Source organism: Simochromis diagramma, unplaced genomic scaffold, assembly GCF_900408965.1.
Source record: "Simochromis diagramma unplaced genomic scaffold, fSimDia1.1 OVJJ01000571.1, whole genome shotgun sequence".
In the NCBI taxonomy this organism is placed as follows: Eukaryota; Metazoa; Chordata; class Actinopteri; order Cichliformes; family Cichlidae; genus Simochromis; species Simochromis diagramma.
The window spans coordinates 3666193-3687570 of NW_024386885.1; the positions used below are offsets into that span (position 1 = coordinate 3666193).

Below are 21378 nucleotides of genomic sequence, written 5' to 3' on the forward strand. Positions count from 1 at the left end.
ATAATTTTAAAAAGTTTAAATATCGTCAGTATTGAACAGCAGAAATTAGGCTTTCTTGTCCGAGGTCATTTAAGTGAAAGAAAGGAAAAAAGAAAAAGACAGCGGCCGACAGCGCTGTGAACGACTGGTGGGTAAGTTTGCTGCTTCTTTTGCTGCTGGCTCGGTGAATTTTGGTCGGAGAGACAAAACCTGCAGCTCAGAATCAGCGCAAAAAGACGTAAACACAGCGCGGACGGTGGGCTCGCTGAGCTCCGACAGCGTGTCCGTCTACGGGCCGTCGGGTGAGAAAGCCGAGAAAGACAAAGCTGATTCTGATGCGTGGGGTCTGTGTTTACGTCTTTGTGTGGAGTCCGTGTACCTGCTCTCATCTGCTGTTTGGTTGTTGTTGAAATGGTTTTGTGAGCTTTAATCTGAGAATCTGGCGTTTCTGGCAAAACACAGTTATATTTAAAAGTCGATTCAGGATTTAATGAATTGATATCGCTTTATTCAAGCTACTCACCTCCCACTTCCACCTGCACTTTCAACTGGACCACGGCCAACAGAGAGGTCCCGCCCCTTACTATCTCTGATTGGTTTAGTCCACGATAGGGGCAAAATGTGTGTCTGTTGTTGACCACAGGGAAGGTTGCAGATTTTTTTTTTTGTTACTCAACAGTTGGTCCCCACCAAAGATTTTTTTTTAGTCGCACCATTGAAAAATTTGGTCGCACTCTAGACCAGCGGTCCCCAACCCCCGGGCCTCGGACCGGTATCGGTCCGTGAGTCGTTTGGTACCGGGCCGCGAGAGTTGAGGCTCAGGTGTGAAATGTATGGTTTTCAGGGTTTTTATCGGTTTTCAGCGTTATTTTGTTATTGTTTTGATCGTTAACTCGGTTTTCCTGGGTCTTTTCACGTGTGTCATGAATAAATCTTCTTTTTTTCAGTACTAGTTTTATTTTGTTGTATTTATCCGCGACACCTTAAAGGCCGGTCCGTGAAAATATTGTCGGGCATAAACCGGTCCGTGGCGCAAAATAGGTTGGGGGCCGCTGCTCTAGAGCCCTGCCGATGACAACATTAACCCTCGACTTAGGTTGTCTTAAAGAGACACTATACCACTGTGACTGTTACAAGCTCCAGTCCCAGCTTTGTTGGTAGAAATACGGGAAATGCCACTAGAAAGACCTGATGTTGGAGCTGCTGGCTCTGGTGTATAAGACTGAAAACGATGGAGGATCCTGGATGGGGGCGTTTCTGTGGATCATGGTAAGGTAGAAGGGAACAAGACTGCACACATAACAGCCAAAGAAACACTAAAGTGAGAACCTGACAAGGGACTGCTTCGACTGTGCTATACAAATAAACAATAAGCATAATATGCACATATGCATAATACTTTACTTGGACCATCTGTGTTTGCAAAGTACCAGAATTTATGTGAGGATTTGTAATTCTTCAAAGCACCTGAGGGGGCAGCAAAACACATTTCATTCGAATAACCTACATGAAGCCAATAGAAGAAAATCTACAGGAAGAGGCGGAACAACAAAGATTCAACATCACATTCCTGAAACGAAAGTAAAAGTTAGTGAGAAACAGCAGAGCTGCAGTCTGGAGAACATCAACGAACTCAAATACAGGTGAGTGCAGCTGATCAGAGTTACTGTGTTCAACAGATTAGTTCAAGTTAAAAGTGCAAAATTGAAAAAGTCTGCTTGTCTTTGTAAAAACAGGAGTTGAAGAGACTCACAGACGACAGCCTCGCTGTCTTACTTTAAAAATGAGCTGTAGCTGTCTAAGAAAGTGACACCACTAAACTTTATTGTTACAACAAGTATTTTTTTTAAATAAAGAAATTAATTAAGAAATAAAAAATGGCATTGGTGGTGGTTAAAACTGAGAATCATGACCTGAGATAACCATGTCGTGCTACATTCACAAGTGTTAAAATATGAAGGTTAGAAGATGAGCTTGGTATCAGATGTAGGCATGAAAGAGACTTTTGATGTGCTCTCGCATGTTACACCTGTCCCACATCCTAACACTTCCTGCTGTTTGCATGTCCAAGTCATCAGAGGCAAACACGCAGAGTTTTTGGTTTTATTCCCACTTAAAGCTGGTTACCGATACTGAGTTTAATGAACACTGGCAGCTTCCCAAAGTGAGAGCTCTACAGGCCTGCAGCCAGGAGTAAACCACAGCGCTGCTGGTGTCAGAGGGAATGTTACAAGCTAAGCAAGTCCCTAAAGACAGAGTGAATGAATACTGTGAAGATAATTAGCAGGTGATTCAGCAGAGTGTGATTTGCAATTTGGCACCATCTGTAAAAACTAAAAATCCTTACGTATTAAATAGCAGAAATTAGGCTTTTTTTTGTTAGTCATTTTTGCAAAACAAAACAATTCAAACGCGGACAGCCACACTGTACACCAGAGGTGGGACCAAGTCATTGTTTTGCAAGTCTCAAGTAAGTCTCAAGTCTTTATCCTCAAGTCTCAAGTCAAGTCTCAAGTAATGTCAGGCAAGTCAGAGTCGAGTCTCAAGTCACTGGTGTAAAAGTCCAAGTAAAGTCACAAGTCTGAAACTTTGAATTTCAAGTCCTTTCGAGTCTTTAAAAAACCCCGAAAAAAAGCATGTTGAAGTTATATGCTAAATGTAAATATTAGACCATGTAATTTTAAAATCTGTGTTTTTCTCAACACATGACAAAATAGTGAACTTAGAAAATATACACAAATTGTGAAATTGCACCTCTTTAAAATGCAGCTCAATTAAACCTAGCTCCAAGAATAATTTTCACCGACAGTTCTGAGATAAGCTGCATGTTATTCTTGGATGCGGTTGTAGGACCGGCTTTAAAATCGCATGACAAAAATATCATACATAAATAAATGATATTTTTTTTTAAAAATATCATTAAAAAATAACTGCATCACCAACGTAGCCTGGACAACATTTGCTAGTTAGATGAAGTCAGCTATCTCATCGTAGCATATTTATATGCATATTTATAATTATACGGTTCTTGGAGTGAGCGCATACACTCATGAAGTTTAGTAACTTCAGGTCACTGCAACAAGCCCAGGTACAGTTTACCGACGGATGGGTGCAGGACCTTGAAATGCACCGTGCAGAAAGTAAAGACCATCGTACGTATCATAAGTTTACCAGTCTCACAAATCGTCGTCATAAATACACATTCGTTAACAGTTTATTAATATAACCTTTGAGCTCAATGGTAATTAATTAGCAGTGGAAATAATTTCTGGTAGCATTACAGAAATGTAGCAGTGACAATAATATTGTATGCTGTAATCGCACTGGACAATTAGTGATACAAAACAACTGTTTTACCCTGTGAATAAAAGTATATGTTTTTGTCAATGTACCATGGTAATAACAGAAGCGAAACGCAATATTGTGTCAGGACAATTCACTATTTATGCACAATAAACACAATAAATAAAGGAGCATAGCGCGACAATTTCTGTTCAGTGCCAGACTTGCTTGTAACCTATATCACCAATTATGTTAAGAAAAATGACGCATTAACTACAACAGCAGACTGACCTTTGTGGAAATGCTTGGAGCAGACTAACCTGTGAGCTGGAGTGTTCTGGGACGTTATATTTGGTCTTTGAATGGCTGCAATCCAGGCCACCCGTCGGCTCTTTGTTACTTCGGAAACATGGCTCGAACAATTTCTCTTCAACGACGTAATCCGATAACAACCGATCTCTTTACCCGTCGGCTTCCCGTGGCTGTCATGCGACCGGCTATTGCAGTTAATAATACAACGGCTTCTTGACATTTTTGTGTTTCTTTTTATCGCTGTATAACTGATTTTAATTGAAAGCCTGCGTGCGCTAGTACCGCTTGCCATGAGTTCCCAGAATCCTTTGCGGTTCTACCCGTGAATGACGTCACATTTTCAATCTCTATATAATATGCATGTTAAATTTTATATTTGGGGTAAAATATCAAGTCTTTTCAAGTAAACCGGTTCAAGTCCAATTCAAGTCCCAAGTCATTGGTGTAAAAGTCCAAGTCAAGTCACAAGTCTTAGAACATTTTTTCAAGTCAAGTCTAAAGTCATAAAATTAATGACTCGAGTCTGACTCGAGTCCAAGTCATGTGACTCGAGTCCACACCTCTGCTGTACACAACAGTAGACTGGTGCGTAATGCATCTGTGCATAAACAAGAAAATAAAGAAAATAGAGATTTAACTGGAAACTGTTCTTGAAGCACACTGGGAGGTGGAAGTTTGTGGGAAATGTGGTTTTATCACAGTGGATTTTTGGAAGTAAGACAGGATTCATGTTAATGTTTCTCAAACCTGAAACGTGTTTCGGTCTTCTTTGACATGATGAAACTTGCAGTTTTGTAATCTGTGCTTTTGGCAGAGACATTGTTTTTTCTACATGCTGTCGGACGAGTGAGGGAATCGTACTTTGTGTTTACATCTTTTCACGGAATCAGTTTTCCTGCTTTTTTGCAGTTTTAGCTGTTTGTAAATGGTTTTGTGAGCTTTTAGCTGAGGTCTGGTGGCCAGGCTTTACAATACAATACAACTTTATTTATATAGCACATTTAAAAACCAACGGTATACCAAAGTGCTTCACAATAAAACAGCAGGTTAAAACATTGAAATTTAAGACCATTAACAAAGTACTGAATATGCTAACAGGTCAATGGCACTGATTACACAAGAATAAAAGTAATATCAATCAAACTTGCTAAAAACACACAGGTTTTAAGTAGACAAAGATATATAGAAAGATTGGAATTGAGTACAAAATACAGGCGTTAACTAACTGGGAAAGCAAGGTTAAATAAATGAGTTTTTAAATGTGATTTAAATAACTGGATGGAGTCAGACGCGCAAATAGCAATGGGAAAGTTGTTCCACAGGTTAGGTGCAACCAGGGCAAACGCACGGTCACCTCTGGTCTTAAGCCGAGATCTACGCTGAACCAAGAGTAATTGGTCAGATGATCTGAGGGCTCTCCCAGGGGTGTATGGTCTAAGAAGTACAACAAGATAGCTAGGTGCTGTATCGTCTATAATTTTGAAGGTAAGCAGCAATATTTTAAATTCGATGCGGTATTTGATGAGGAGCCAGTGCAAATCAGCAAGGACAGGGGTGATAGAGGCAAACCTTCTGGTTCCAGTCAAGAGGCGTGCTGCGGCATTTTGGACAAGCTGTAATCTATGAAGAAGAGCAGCATGGAGACCAAAGTAAAGGGAATTACAGTAATCTAATCTAGAGGTCACAAAGGCATGAATAAGCTTTTCAAGATCCTTATGTGGTACGTAATGCTTGGCCGTCGAAATAAGACGCAGTTGGTAGAAGCTAGATTTGACTACAGAGGACACTTGTTTGTCAGATTTGAAGGAGCTGTCCAGCAGCACACCTAGTGTCAGAGAGAAAAGTGGCGATGGATCCAAAGGTATCAACTAGCTGGCCCCGGGGGAAATAACTGTCAAACACCACAATTTCGGTTTCATTTAAGATTAGAGAGTTGCCCAAAAGCCATTCTTTGGCTTCTCTCATGCACTCTAGGAAGCAGTGTTATCATAGTTAACAACACTAAACCGTAAGTGTTGTTGCCATTGCACATTGCACTTTTTTGATGAAAAATCTAGGTTGTTTTATCAGGCTTTTATTATATTATCTTGGTGAGTGTATGTGATGTGTTGGTTGTCTGTTTGTTTGTTTGTACGGACATACTGCAAATCAATTTCCCGTTAGGGACAATAAAGTTACCATTGACCATTGACAGTGACCATTGTGCAGTGACAGAGCAACATCATCAGTTAGCTGAAAGTAAATTTGTATATCATCAGCATAGCAATGAAATGACATGTTGTATTTTTCAAAGATTAAGTTTAGAGGTAGCATATAGAGAGAGAATAACATTGGGCCCAACACAGAGCCTTGAGGCACGCCACAGCAGAAGGATGCAACAGAGGAAGAATAGGTACCCAGAGTGACAGAGGAGGACCTGCTCGAAAGATATGATTTAAACCAGTTAAGGGCGTCACCTCTAATGCCAACTGTATGTTCTAACCTCGTTAGTAGAATATTATGGTCCACCATACTAAAGGCTGAGGACAAGTCCAGTAAGCCTAAGACTGCAGAACGACCTGAATCGGCAATTAGGAGAAGATCATTAAGGACTATCAGCAGAGCTGTTTCAGTGCTATGACGTGGTTTAAAGCCAGACTGGAATTTATCATTGATGTTGTTTGCATCCAGTTCGGCCTGGAGTTGCGAGAGAACTATCTTCTCCAAGATTTTGGACAGGAACAGGAGTTTGGAGATCGGCCTGTAGTTCACAAAGTCATTATGATCGAGGTTCCTTCTTTGAGAACAGGCTGCACTACAGTGTGTTTAAAGGCTGATGGAACATGGCCGGAAAGCAATGAAGAATTTGTGAGAGTTAAAATACTGGGCCCAATTCCATCAAAACCATCCCTGATAATGCGTGATGGGAGAATATCATGTACAGAATTTGTATTTTTCAGTTGTTCAACTATTTGCTTAAGGGCGGGGAGTGACACTGGCTCAAACTGATGAAAAGTTGATAAACATCCAGGGGTGAAAGCAGGGCTCACAACTAAAGGGTGTGAAGACTTGAGAGATAAAAGTTTATCTGTGAAGTAATAACAAAATTGTTCGCAGAGAGCTGGAGAGGACACCGTCGGCATTTCATGACAGGGATTGACTACTGGATTAAAGATTTTAAACAGCGTTCGAGGATTATAGCCATTAGTCTCAATAATTTCAGAAAAGAAAGCCGCTTTAGCCATTTTAACAGCATTTTGAAACTTCAGGCGGCTGGTACCTAAGATATCAAAGGATACCTGGAGCTTAGTCCAAGGGGCTTAGCCGGGCTCCACCCAAAGACGCTACGTGGGTCTATCTTCCTGTGTACCCACCCACAGGAGGGGCCATAAGGGTTTGGTGCTCTGTGGATTAGGCAGCAGCCAGAGGTGGAAGTCTTGGTGCTCCAATCCCTGGCTTCAAAAACAGTTTGTAGCCCTTGGAGTGACCCTTTCTGGTGGGGTAGGAGCCAGAGCTGGTGCATAAGGTCAAGAAATGCCAACTAGATATAGCATGGCTCGCCTGAATGCATAGCTCAGACTGTACGTTGGGGTTATTCCCAGTGAACGAGAGGGTTGCTTCCCTTTGCCTGCCTGACTGTTGTTTGTGCCCATGCACCAAATAACAGTTCAGAGTGCCCAGGCTTCTTGGAATCACTGGCTGGGAGCTGGAGAGTGCTCCACCCAGGGACTGTTCTGCTGGGGGTCTTCAGTGCTCACGTTGGACCTGAGTGGTGTTTTGTGATTGGACTTTTGTTGGCGAGTGTCGTGGCAGTTGTCCCAGAACACAGGAGATGAAGGAAGCCGTCACCTTAAAGGAGTCTTATGAGGCTTGGTCAGCCTGTGGGATTCCAGAAGCACCTGACAGGTACCAGCAGAACCAGCAACGTGCAACAGTAGTAGTGGCTTATACAAAAACTCAGGTGTGGGAGGTGCTCAGGGAGACCGCGGAACAAGACTTTAGGTTGGCCTTAAAGTTATTTAAGAGACACACTATTTACAGTGGTGACAGGACGCTGCTGACCTCAACCAAAGACATGGCCAAGCAGTGGAAGGAACACTTTGAGGACCTCCTCAATCCACATTCACATCTGCTATGCAAACAGAGTCTGGGCATACGGTCTGTGACTCGCCTATCACTGAGGGTGAGGTCACCAATGTAAGTTAAACCACTGCTCAGTGGCAGGGCCCCTGAATGAATGAAATGGGCGCTCAAATCCTGAAAGTTGTGAATGTTGAAGGGCTGTACCTGGCTGACATGTCTCTGCAACATTGCATGGAGGTCTGGTTCTGTTGGCTTATTGGCAGATTGTGACCAAGTATCTCAGGGTCTTGTGCTCGAGTAAGGGGAACATGAGTTTGACAGATGGATTGGAGCGGCGTCTGCAGTGATGCAGATGCTGTACAGATCTTAGTGATAGAAAAAGAGCTGAGCATGAAAGCAAAGCTTTCAATTAGTGGTCTATTCTACGTTCCTACCCTCACCTACATTTTACACAGCTTCCAACGACGTTTGGACTTGAGGCTGAAATAATCCATCCAGTCACACGATGAATAATCAGAGAGTAGAAGCTAAGCCTATGTTTGAAGCCACTGAGGTGTTCGATGGCGGGGTGACGTGGTTCCACTGAATGAAACTTGAGATGGTCCAATAACTCCGTACCTATCCTGTCTGTTTAATACCTGTATCGCTTTCCATCGGTTGCGTTTGCTGCTCATCAGTTCTCTCAGTATCCAGCATCATTTAATATAAATCACAACAGTACAGCAGTCACAAACCATTTCCTCCTTCCAATCAATGACACCCGACGCTAATTACATGTCTACCTTAAAAAGATACCATACTGTAAAACAAACAGTGACCCCTAGTGGCTCACAGAAGGTAACAACACAGAAAACGGCTCCTACAAAAAAACTTATAGAGAAATAAATTTGTTGAAACCACACAAGATGAACGTTGTCACTTCCTCTTTCTTTCCATTCTTTATCTTTGATTTCTAGTGTTAGAGGCTGAATGTTAATTGTATTTTCTCTTTGATATTTCTAAACCATTTACAGATATGTTTAATTAAAGTGTACATTTTTATACTTCTGTTCTCAGGGTGCAGACATGTCTGCTGCCACCAATCTGCAGTATGAAGATCGCTTTCTGTGCTCCATCTGTCTGGATGTGTTCACTGATCCGGTCACCACATCATGTGGACAACAACGTCTGCAAAAAGTGCATCACTCCAATATGGGATGTTCATGAGAGGTGTCAGTGTCCCCTGTGTAAGGAGACTTTCAAGAGTAGACCTCAGCTGAAGATCAACACCTTCATCTCTGAGACAGTTGCTCAGTTCAGACGTGAAGCTCAGCAGAAAGCCAGCAGCAGCAGCTCAGAGCAACAAGCTGCCAAACCAGGAGAAGTTCCCTGTGACGTCTGCACTGGAACCAGACTGAAGGCCCTGAAGTCCTGCCTGGTGTGTCTGACCTCCTACTGTCAGACTCACCTGGAGCCTCATCTGACAGCTACAAGTCTGAAAAGACATCAGCTGATTGAGCCTGTGGAGAACCTGGAAGGCAGGATGTGTAGGAAGCACGATAAACATCTGGAGCTGTTCTGTAAGACCGATCAGACATGTGTCTGCATGCTCTGCTCTGTTCTAGATCACAAGGCTCATGAGTTTGTTCCTCTGAGAGAAGAATATGAAGGAAAGAAGGCAGAGCTGGAGAAGGCAGAGGCTGAGATTCAGCAGATGATCCAGAAGAGACGACTGAAGATTCAGGAGATCAAAGAGTCGGTGAAGATGAGGAAAGATGCTGCAGACAGACAGAAAGCAGAAAGGTGTTTCAGGTCCTCACGGCTCTGATGGAGTCTGTTGAGAGACGCCTGAAGGAGCTCATAAAGGAGATCGAAGACAAACAGGAAACTACAGAGAAACAGGCTGAAGGACTCATCAAAGATCTGGAACAGGAAATCTCTGAGCTGATGGAGAGAAGCTCTGAGGTGGAGCAGCTCTCACGCTCTGAAGACCACCTCCACCTCCTCCAAAGCTTCTCCTCCCTGAAAGCTGCTCTATGCACCAAGGACTGGACAGAGGTCCAAGTCCGTCCACCATCATATGAGGGGACCGTGGGGAGAGCTGTGGAGACACTCAGGAAAGACATGAAGAAGCTGTTTGAGGCTGCAGAGCTGAAGAGGGTCCAGCAGGATGCAGTGGACGTGACTCTGGATCCTGATACAGCAAATCCTTATCTCATCCTGTCTGACGATGGAAAACAAGTGAATCATGGTGATGTGAGGAGGAAACTTCCAGACAACCCAGAGAGATTTTCTCAGTGTGTTTGTGTTTTAGGAGAGCAGAGTTTCTCTTCAGGCAGATTTTACTTTGAGGTTCAGGTTAAAGGAAAGTCTAAATGGACTTTAGGAGTGTCCACAGAGTCGATCAACAGGAAGGGAAAAATCCGACTGAGACCTCAGAATGGTCTCTGGACTGTTTGTCTGAGAAATGGAAATGAGTACAAAGCTTGTGCCGCCCCTCCGGTCCGTCTCTGTCTCCAGTCTGGTCCTGAGAAGGTGGGGGTGTTTGTGGACTATAAGGAGGGTCTGGTCTCCTTCTATGACGTAGATGCTGCAGCTCTGATCTACTCGTTCACTGGCTGCTCCTTCACTCAGAAACTCCACCCGTACTTGAATCCGTGTAATAATGATGATGGTAAGAACGCTGCACCTCTGCTGATCACTGCTGTCGATCTCATTCTGTGTGAAGACCGTCTGGATTAAGAACATTCACTGATAACACTCGATGAGTTTGGTGTTCGTGTCACACAGTGGAAAATTGTTTTTATATTTTGTTTTGGATCAGGCTGTTTATTGGTACATAGTGTTGATTTTATTTGCATGGTTTTATCCTCATATTTATATTGTGTATTTTAGTGTTGTTGCACAATATTCTTTTAATCCACTGTGGACTAAGCAGACCTGTAGGCACCTGTGAGGCGGGGTGTTCCCCGAGCCGGCCTATCAGCCGCCAAACTGACCTGCTAAAGGGGATAGTGAGAGAGCGACGCACGAAAGGTGAGCAGGAGAAAAAAGAAACTGTTCAAGCCAGCATGTGTGTCGAAGGACCTGCTGCCTGACTGTGGGGTGCCACGAGTCGTTCGGCAACGGACCGGCCAGCGGAACACGGCGATCCAGTCCCAACGGCAGGAACAGCGACAGTGGGTGGCGATGCCCGCAATCCACAGCAGGGCAGGGGTGTCCCTCTGCCTGCATCTGGCGGTGCTACGAGGGAGGCCGTGTTCAGGTGTGGAGTGGGGCGGGACTGTGCAGTGACGCGCTGTCAGGAGAAGACAGGTCTGCGACAGGAGCCTCCTCCTTGTTCTTCTGGCCGGTGTGGCCCGGAAGAGAAGTTCCTCTCCTGTTTCAGATAAGGACATTTGCCCGCATGTGGCTGGACTGTGGGATTATGGCTCTGGGGGGGGGGAAACATTTGTGTAGCTTTTGTTTTAATAGTATATAGTTATTTCTGGCGGCAGGGTTTTTAGCGTAGTGGAAACTCTTTATTGTATAGGGGGATTTTAAACTGTATTTGTGATTCTGGTTGTGTCTGCGTTCCCATGGAAATAAAGGGTGTGTTTAAGGCCCTGAGCGCCGACCCACTCACTCCCCTTCTTTTTGTATGTGAACGGACTTTGAGGTGAAGATTTATATCCAGCACTTTTAGCGGCTACATTCATATCATTGATCTCACACGTACAGTACATCGTTTAAAAATGGAAATAATCTGTAAAATTCTGTAAAAATAAAACAAAACAAACAAATAATCTGACAGAAAAATATCGTACAGCAGTGGAACTTTAACAGTTTGTAATTTTGGTAATTAAAATATGGAGAAGTTTTTTTTTAATGGTACAGAAAATATAATAATTTGTAGCTTTAAATTTACATGAAATCTTTCAAATAAAAAGTATTTACATGTGTAAAGACGACACATTTACCCTCAGTGTGGTTCAACACTGTAATACAGTAACCAGGTGTATTAGTCTGTTTTTATAGTAAAGAATCTCAGTTTTATTAGAGTCTGAATTTATTAAAATGTTATACTACCCATAAAAATGTCAGCATGTTGTTTTTTTATTATTTTAAATGGGAAATGTCATCCATCCATCCATTCGCTTCCGCTTCTCCTTTTCAGGGTCGCGGGGGGCGCTGGAGCCTATCCCAGCTGTCATAGGGCGAGAGGCAGGGTACACCCTGGACAGGTCGCCAGTCTGTCGCAGGGCCAACACACTGAGATAGGCAACCATTCACACTCACATTCACACCTAGTGGCAATTTGGATTATCCAATTAACCTATCCCCACAAGCTGCATGTCTTTGGACGGTGGGAGGAAGCCGGAGCACCCGAGGGAACCCACGCAAACACGGGGAGAACATGCAAACAGAAAGACCCCGGCCTGATGGTGGAATTGAACTCAGGACCTTCTTGCTGTGCGGCAACAGTGCTAACCACCGTGCCACCGTGGGAAATGTGTTTAAATAAAAACTTTTGTATATTTTATAGTCTGTTTAAAACCTTAATCGATCTGCTGTTTTAAAAACATCTGAAGAGACAGATGAGAGACCCCACCCGCACCTACGGTCACGAGCTGTGGGATCGGTCACTGCCCACAGCTCGTGACCGTAGGTGAGGGTAGGGACGTAGATCGACCTCCAAATCGAGAGCTTCGCTTTTACACTCAGCTCTCTTCACCACGACGGACCGGTGCAGCGTCCGCATCGCTGCAGCAGCACCAGTCCGTCTGTCGATCTCCCGCTCCACTCTCCCGTCACTCGTGAACAAGACAGAGATATTTAAACTCCTCCACTGGGACCAGGAACTCGTCCCCACCCAGAGTGGGCACTCCACCCTTTCCCAGCTGAGGGCATCCTTAAAATGTTTATGGTGCAAACTCAGCTTTTGGAATATCCAAGAAGAAAGCATGTGTACTAAACCAACTACTGAGTGCAAGAAGAGCTAAAAACTCACTGACATCACCTCAGTCGTAGCTTTGCTAGCAAGCACACGGTCCTGTCATCATGAGAGGAAGACTCAGTTTAATATGTAGCTGGTGACGCGACGTGGCTGCTCAGAGCGTCAGTGTCTGCAGACAGAGTGATCTAATGGTACAAAGCTTGGGTTTGGTATACTCACCCTGCAGATGCAATGTGTGGTGCTGTTTCTCCAGAGTTTTGCTTGTTGTTGGTTATTTAAAGTCTCCACCTTCTCTGGATTGGAGTTTCCTCCTCTTCCTCAGCCCTAGCTACATGTGCAAGTACTGTGACTGTAACTTTACTGACGTCTGCAGCACGAACACATTATGGAGAAAGAGAGGGAACAAGGATGTGGCAGGCCGTAAATGGTTAAAAGCTGCTTCAAGCTTTAAATAAATTCCACTAAAGATCCAAACCTGCTGTGGGACGGACACAGATACGCTGTGAAGGAGCCGTAACTCAAACGGCTGCTCGGCCTCCACAGAGGAAGAAGGCGAGGACGCGAGTTTTTCTCTTTAATATGGATTTACTGAGATCGTTTACATCAGTGGATACAGGAAACACACAGCGACGTACAGACACACCACGGCTACAGTGTACCAGTTAAAAAGGAGACGAGCTCCTTAGATCCAATCACAGATGTCACGCCTCTCCTTTCAAAGTTCGTCTTCAGTGCATCAGTTAAAGTCAAACTTCTCCAACCATAAACCAGCAGTGGACGGAGGAGGTGTCGGTCAGAGTCCCAGTTATGAGCAAGAGGAGGACGTGGAGCCAGTTTATCACCAGCTCCCAGTAACAGAGATCCCGCACGCGCACGCACGCACGCACGCACACACACACACACACACAACCACCTCGTCTAACGTGGGAATGTACAGAGTTACAGATGATTAAAGTTTAGAGGAACACTGCTCTGAGTTCATCATTTCCACTTTCTCATCTGAAGGACCGACAGCATCAGCTCCTCACACGGCAAAATCTAAATAAAGTTTAATAAAATCAAATAAAGCACAAAAAAAGTCTAAAATCAAAAATAAACACTGACCTGTTTGTTCTTCAGTCCCTTTAAACCTTTGAAATAAACGTGTCGTTAAGAAGGCGATGAGAAAGTGAACAATCAGTGTGTGTGTGTGTCTATATGTCTGTGTCTATATGTGTGTGTGTGTCAGTGTGTGTGTGTGTGTGTGTGTGTGTGTGTGTGTGTGTCTGTCTGTGTGTGTGTGTCAGTGTGTGTGTCTGCATGTGTGTGTGTGTTGGAGCATTTCAGTCAGAGTGTTTGTGGGGTTTCTGTGTTATTGTGACAGTTTAAACTACGTTTGTCTCTAATAAAAAATCTCCCCGGTGTTCCCAAAGTAACTGTAGTAGAAGCCCCGCCCACCAGGGGCTTAAAGGGGGCGGGCCATTTTGAACTGAATCAAAGCTGCTCTAGCAGCACTTCAGTGTTCAGACTGAGCAGACAGCTGATCCAGGATCAGACTGAAGCCCTCTGAGGAAACGGCCGCCTGTCGTCCACACAAATACGACCCCACAGGCGTGACTGCTGTGACGAGCTAACGAGCTAACGAGGGCCACGCTGAACATGTACAGCAGGTCAGCTTCATGATCTACAGTGAAACCTTTATGCCTGTTATGCCGCGCTGCAGGACGAGGAAGACTGGGTGGAAACAAGTTTTCAGACTCTTCAGTGAAGAGAAGAAGAGACAATAACTCGTGTTTGTTCTGATCGCTTTAAACTCGTGTGCGTCTGACTTCCTGTCACTGTGCAATCGTGCGTTTCAGTACAAATGTCAGTAACCTAAAAACATTTAAATTGAAGCAGCCTGTCTGTTCTGTGAACCAAAAACGTTAAACCGTGTTTTCACCTCCGTCTCAAACGCCGCCGAGGTTTCTCCCTTTAACCTGGAAACGTCACCTCGCCGTCCTGTGAATAAATATTAATAAAAGCCAGCGGAGTCCCTTTGATCCGGTCCGTGTCACTCCAAGTCCGGGTCCTTGCCGACATCACCGCCGCTGGATGAGCGGCTGCTGAGGTCGGCCACGCCCGACTCCAGGTCGCTGCAGGTGGAGAGTCATCGGCTCGGGGTCGCGACTCTTGAGCTGGGCATGTGGCCCTAAGGGCAGGGAGAGTGCGGGCTCCTTGGGTGAGTCTTCTGATTGGCTGGTGCAGAGGAAAGTGTGTGACTGCTGTCCTGCGCGAGGCTGGCGATTGGCTCTCTGTATAAGGTGGGCGGGTCCGGCCCGCTGTGCCTCTGCGGCAGGCAGCTAGTCCTCCTCCGGGGAACCTCGATCTTCTCCCAGGTGATCGGCTTCCCTGTCAGCGCTGCGATCCTCTGCACAGAGACAAGAAGCTTACAATCAGCTGAGAGGACTCGTAACTGGAAAAACTTCATTAACACTCAGAGAGTTACAGGTTAGAACGAGGCTGCAGCCCAGCTGCAGTTCCCCTCACGTCCACTAGAGGCTCCAGCAGTGGCTCAGTCCCATAGACTCCTATGTTAAAACAAAGGTGTTTTTAACATGACGTAGCTGCTAGCTGTCTGACTTCACCTCAGCTAACCCTGAACTTGACCTCTGCACCGTGTTTGTGCTGTTGCAGCTTTTTAATGACATCACCTGACCAATAATGTGTCGGCTGTGAGGTTACTGGACTAACAGGCTGTCCGATGAGATGTTACTGAGCGCTAACATCAGGTGTGTGTGACACAGTCTATGGTGGCCAAATACAGTAACCTTTACGCAACCCAGCAGGGCGGCTAATGCTAACATGCTAATGTCCAATTCTGGGATGTAGAGCCAGTTTCCTTCTTTTATTTACAGTCTTTGCTACCAACATAAACATTTAAAAAAAATTAATCTAGAAACTTCTGCAGATTTTTTAAAATTGGTTTAATAACTGCTGAATTATTTTTAATTTTTGGGGTAAAAGTGTTAAAAAGTAGACGGTCGCAGTTTAAGCAGCGAAGCTGAAGTAACGATCTGTGCTGGTGTCATAACAGGCGTGTCGTGTGTTGTATGCCTTGTCTGGAGCCCGGGTGGTGGTGGTGGGCGGTTCCTCCTGGCGGTACCTCCTGGTGATTGGTCAGCTCCTCTTCCAGCTGCTGGGACTCCTCCCTCACGGCAGACAGGAAGTCGGCAGGTGACTGGCGGGGAGGCGTCGATTTCTCAGCGTGGTTATAGAGACCCTTCCACATCCTGGAGGAGAATAAATGTGAAATATAAAAGCAGAGAAACTCTCCGCCTGTTTCAGGGACTCAGGCAAACAAAACAATGCACAAAACCAGCACTCAGTGCAGCTTCCTTTAACCCTTTAAAGCCGGAAATGACGTCATTTTCGTGGAAAATGTCGTTTTTTTTACCTTCGGGGCCTTATGAGCCTATACTGGTGTTTTTGAAAGTCATGTTTGACTTTATGCTTTTCTGAATAGTTTCTGGGATGCTTAGGACTCAAGTTGCACTGCTGGAAACAGTTTATTTTGATGCATATGCTGGTTTTTTTGCAAATTTGCATGATAATATTTATTTCCGTTTTTCCAGCAGTGTATAAAAATTGGTGTATCTCAAAAATAAAACTATGAAGACACTAAAATACATTTCCTGTTGTTAGAAACTATTTTTGTATTTACAGTTTTTAGGGACAAACCTCTTAAATTTCTCTAACTAGAAATATATGTAAAAAAAAACAACAACTTTCAATTTTTTTGTAGTTTATCTAGTTATTATTCACTTAATGCACAATATTTGGACTATAACGGTTTTATTGATGTATAGCAACTTGAAATGCTCCCACAAGTAAGAAAGAATATTAACACATTATTGGAGCAAAGCAGAAGTAACACACAAGTAACATGGAGGATATTAAACAGTAAAATCAAAAAGGGCTCAAAAAATAAGAATTATCCAGATTATTTTAAAAAAGATAAAGATATCGTGCTTGATAAAACTAAAGACATTGTAAATGAATTTAATGATTTCTTTGTAAATGTTGGCTTTAATTAGCAAAAGAAATTCCAGAGTCAAGAAATAATAACAGAGAGATGTCAGTTCAACAATTACAGGCCAATATCTCTGCTCCCACAGTTCTCAAAAATTTTAGAGAAGTTATTTGTTAATAGACTTGATAAATATATTGAGAAGCATAATCTCCTAAGTGATAACCAACATGGCTTTAGAGTGAAAAGTCCACTTCGATGGCAGTGATGGAACTTGTTGAAGGGATATCTAATGCTATAGATAATAAGGAATATACTGTTGGTGTGTTTATAGACTTAAAAAAGGCGTTTGATACAATTGATCTATATTAATGAATAAACTAGAGAGATATGGCATAAGAGGGTTAGCATACAAGTGGATGAAAAGTTACCTGGATGACAGAAATCAATAATGTAAAATCTAAGCAGTTGAAGGTAACTTGTGGTGTTCCTCAGGGCTCTGTGCTGGGCCCTAAATTATTCATATTATATATATAAATGGTATATGTAGTGTTTCCAAACTGTTAAAATGTGTGTTGTTTGCTGACGACACCACTCTGTACTGCTCAGGTAAAAACCCAGAACAGCTTCTGACTGCAGCGGAAAAAGAGTTAAATATATTAAAAAACTGGTTTGATGTAAATAAGTTATCGTTAAATATAAAGAAAACAAAATGTATTATTTTGGCACTAGACAAATGAAAAATGTATCCAAAATCAGGGTTTAATGGAATTGAAATTGAAAGAGTGTAGAATAAATTTCTGGGAGTGATGATTGATGATCAGCTGGAAGTCTCATACAAACCACTGATTTTCTCTACAAAACAAACATGACCTGAACAAGAAATTAGATTCGCCTTGTCTCGTGCTGTCTTGCTTTGTGGTAATCTTTATTCTGTATCCACTGAATATTTGAATGCTGATCAATAAATCAAAACACAAGTGTCCCTACAGCATGTAAGAATATAAGGATAATTCTGGCAGACTTGGTTCTATGGTAGGTCTTAAAGGGTGAACCTGCTGCTGCTTAAATAAATTAATTTAACAGGAATCGTCATGTTTCCAGCTAAGCTATCAGGATCCACAGAATCACTGCGGGGAATCGCAGCCGGCTGGACTGGACCAGGACTACACTTCCTGTTTTGTGAGGGAGAACGCGGTTGTGTTGGCGTTTTTGCTGCAGTGACTCACTTGAAGCAGTAGGGGGAGGTGTTGGGTCTCAGCACGCCCTGACTCTGGCTCTGCTCGGCCTTGTACAGAGGGTTGGTGTACTCGCCTCGGTCCTTCCACAGCTGAGGCCACACCGAGTGAGTGCGCTCATGAAGCCTGCAGACACACATCGCACAGCCTTTACCTCCGTGACGCAGATACGAATAAAACTGGATTATAAGCGGCGTGCTCGCCGTCGCCCTGACGAGCTGTTGTAGCGATGAAAACATCTGTGGTCTGTGACGAGGAGTGGCAGGTGATGAACGACGGACGGTTCCTCATTAAAAACATTCAAGGTTTCTGCACTTCCTGTTTCTTACTTCCTTAAATAAAAACGAGCAGCGGGCAGATATCCACGCAGACGGGACTGCGACGACATCAGACCATGAACACATTCTGTCCAGTTTCAGAAACTCATCTCGTTTAAATAAAAGCTACGACGACTGATTTCCTTTAACACAGGAGAGCGAGCTCCTCGAGGGCCGGCGTCCTGCAGCTCTCAGACGCGTCTTTCGTCCAACGCGGCTGATTTAAAGGTCTCGAGTTCTCCAGAGGCCCAGTAATGAACTAATCATGTGATGCAGGTGTGCTGACCCAGGGTGCGATCTAACACCTGCAGGACGCCGGCGCTCGAGGCCTGGAGTTCCCACAGGATCAGTCGCTGGTTTCTACTTTTTCCTCTTTGGATCCGTCACATAAACAGGACTGATTTCTTAAATCTATTCAGACCCTGAAAAGCCGACTCGCCTGCTCACAGTAAGAGCCCGTGAATCCGGGACGCTCGTGCTCACCTCATGTCCCGACGCTCCTTCTGGCTGTTTCCCAGGAAGGTCCCGTACTGACACGAGTACACGTGAGCGTGGATGGCGATGAGGAAGCGCTCGTTGAACTCAAAGGCACACGGGAACTGCTCTGACAGCTGCCACACGCACTCCAGGAACTGGTCGATGACGGGGGACACCTCTTTGGGATCTCTGTCCAGGTGAGCGTACCTGCGGGGCACAGACAATATTCATGTGTTCAATCAGGTAAAGAGCAAATATGAACGAGTAATTAAACTGCTGATGCTCTCGTTGAACGTCAGCTGTACAGGTAAGCTTGACATCACTAACAGAAACTAATGAACCGTCATCACGTCTGATGTCTCACGTTTACCGGAGTCTGTGCTCACGTCTCTGCAATCATGAGATTGAAACATAGAACTGAGGTTCTGCTGCTTTGAAGTGAAAGTCGTTTGGATTGTTTGGACCAACCCTCGCCTTCAGCTTCTCTTTCAGTTTCAACCTCGGAGCTCGTTACAGAACTGGCACTGCCGCCCTCTTCTTCTTTCTCATGGTTTCCCACACCGTAGGACCAAAGTGTCTGAAACGTCTTTATCGTGGACTAAATGTGGACAGAAAGATGCAAGAGAAGCGTCCGAATGAGACCAGACTCAAAGTTACTGACCTGTGTGAGAACTTGTGGCCAAACGACACCCAGTCTCTCTGTATCAGCACCTAGAAGAAGAAGAGGAGGAGGTATGGATGTGAGACGTCAGAGGAAGAACAGGCGATGGTCAGCGCGGCCGTCTGCGTTACCATGAGGCCTCTGATGGTCCTGTAGTACGGGTCCAGCAGGATACTGGCCACAGAGCAGGCCTGGGCGGTCCTGTCCCAGCCGTCTGAGCAGTGAACCAGCACGCTGACGCCTTCGTCCGCCACCGCCTGGAGAGAGCGCAGAGAGCAGGAGTCTGACTTTAGTGCCTGATGGAGCTGCGACTGCTGAACCTGACCTGATGTAATGACCACGTTTTAAAAAAAAACGACGGGTTACCGTGCGGCGAGCTGGCAACAGGTGTTTTTTTAGTTTAGCAAATCCAATCAGAGCAGACCGTCAGCCACGCTGGGCGACCTCCACCACAAACAGCAGCACAGCGCGTCCACTGTGACCATCCCCACCACGAGGCCCCGACTTCGTATCATTAACAACGTTTATGTTTCTCACGTCTGATAAATAAAGTCGTGACATCATCCATCGGTCTGATTACGAAGCATCAACTGAACCTGACGAGCGCGAAGTGGATCCACCTGACTGAGACCCCACCCCCCCCGAGCGACCGCTAGTTAATAAAGCATTAGCTCTGCTGAGCGTGTGCGAGTGCGTACACACACCCGGGCTACGAAGACGCCGGCATCCAGTATGGCTTTGATGTGTTTGAGCCAACCAGAGTTCTCCAGCCCCCACAGGAAGTCTGTCATGGACGGAGATCGCATTTCCCCCACTGAGAGAGAGAGAGAGAGAGAGAGAGAGAGAGAGAGAGATAGAGAGAGGAGAGAGAGAGAGAGAGAGAGGAGAGATAGAGGAGAGAGAGAAAGAAAAATATGCAGTCAGAGGAAGTCTGTATTTACTGATCGTTTGGGAAGCTGAACATTTCTTCCTCATTACTGTTTGTTTACCACACACACACACACGCACACACGCACACACGCACACGCACACACACACGTGCACGCACACACGCACACGCACACACGGTTACCGTCGACGATCTTCTGCTGGCTGCTCCTCATCACGTGAATGTTTTCGATGCCGATGAACTGCAGCTTGATGTTGGTGTAGTGGTCCTCGTTCTCGTAGCCTTTACCTGCCGCTCGATTCGCCATCGCGTTCAGCTGCACGCACACACACTCCGTTAGTCACAACACCTCTTCGTGTGTGTGTGTGTGTGTGTGTGTGTGTGTGTGTGTGTGTGTGTGTGTGTGTGTGTGTGTGTGTTACCTTGGGCCTGGTATCCACCACATAGATGTAGTCACTTCCAGGGTTGGACTTCATCAGCGCCTGCAGCATCATCTCGTCCTCCTGACAGCGCCCGCTGAAGCCCGACAGCGGCTGACTGCAGCGGCACACGGCGGCCTGCAGAGCGAAGAACACATTCAGAATCCCATCCTGTGTGTGTGTGTGTGTGTGTGTGTGTGTGTGTGTGTGTGTGTGTGGTTGGGTGTGTGTGTGTCTATTTAGTGCCCGTCCTCACGAGCTTGAAGCATTTTTGAGACTCAGAACGTGGTTTTGGTGTCAGGGTGACAGTTAGTTCATGGTTAGTCAGGATATTGTGGCTTAGTTATACTGGTTTTAAGCTCAGGTGCACAGTGCAAGCGGCCGACTGGACCCTTGTTCTCCCTTCAATCTCACAGTGCGACTTATGTGCTCTTCCTTTGTTTGCATCATGCGTTCGGCTGTGTTAACCTTAACCATCTCATCCACAGTCTTACATATGCCCATACACATGGAGGGAATACAGAGCTTTTAATCCCTGTTTGTTGTCAGGGTGACAGTTAGTTTATGGTGAGGTTTAAAGTAAGCGGCTAAAGCATAATGTCAATGAGATGTCCCCACGAGGATATAAATACAAACGGTGTGTGTGTCTGACCAGTGTGTCCTGGTGGAAGTACGACAAAGCAGGAAATCGTCCTCGACTTCTGAACCTCGAGCTGCCCACGATGATGGCGGGCGTGGCCGACTTTGGAACAAACAGCTCTGAAGGGTATGTATCACACACCTGCAGGACACACACACACGCACACACACGCACACGCACACACGCGCACACACACGCA

At 45.0% G+C, this 21378-nt stretch overlaps 1 protein-coding gene and 1 pseudogene across 1 annotated transcript in view; one reads left to right on the top strand and one right to left on the bottom strand.

Annotated features, from left to right (window-relative positions):
• Nucleotides 1–902: 902 nt before the first annotated feature.
• Nucleotides 903–10958, top strand: LOC120734653 (annotated as a pseudogene).
• Nucleotides 10959–14753: 3795 nt separating this feature from the next.
• Nucleotides 14754–21378, bottom strand: part of LOC120734512 (myotubularin-related protein 7-like) — a 7869-nt gene continuing 1244 nt past the window's right edge. Inside the window, exons 2-11 of the mRNA XM_040033340.1 lie at nucleotides 21192–21320; nucleotides 20543–20677; nucleotides 20304–20436; nucleotides 19936–20045; nucleotides 19363–19488; nucleotides 19232–19281; nucleotides 18577–18777; nucleotides 17768–17902; nucleotides 15626–15801; nucleotides 14754–14939 (exon numbers count right to left, since the gene is read on the bottom strand). Coding sequence (XP_039889274.1) covers nucleotides 14872–14939; nucleotides 15626–15801; nucleotides 17768–17902; nucleotides 18577–18777; nucleotides 19232–19281; nucleotides 19363–19488; nucleotides 19936–20045; nucleotides 20304–20436; nucleotides 20543–20677; nucleotides 21192–21320 — 1263 coding nt within the window. The 3' untranslated portion in view covers nucleotides 14754–14871. The remainder of the gene's footprint in view (nucleotides 14940–15625; nucleotides 15802–17767; nucleotides 17903–18576; nucleotides 18778–19231; nucleotides 19282–19362; nucleotides 19489–19935; nucleotides 20046–20303; nucleotides 20437–20542; nucleotides 20678–21191; nucleotides 21321–21378) is intronic.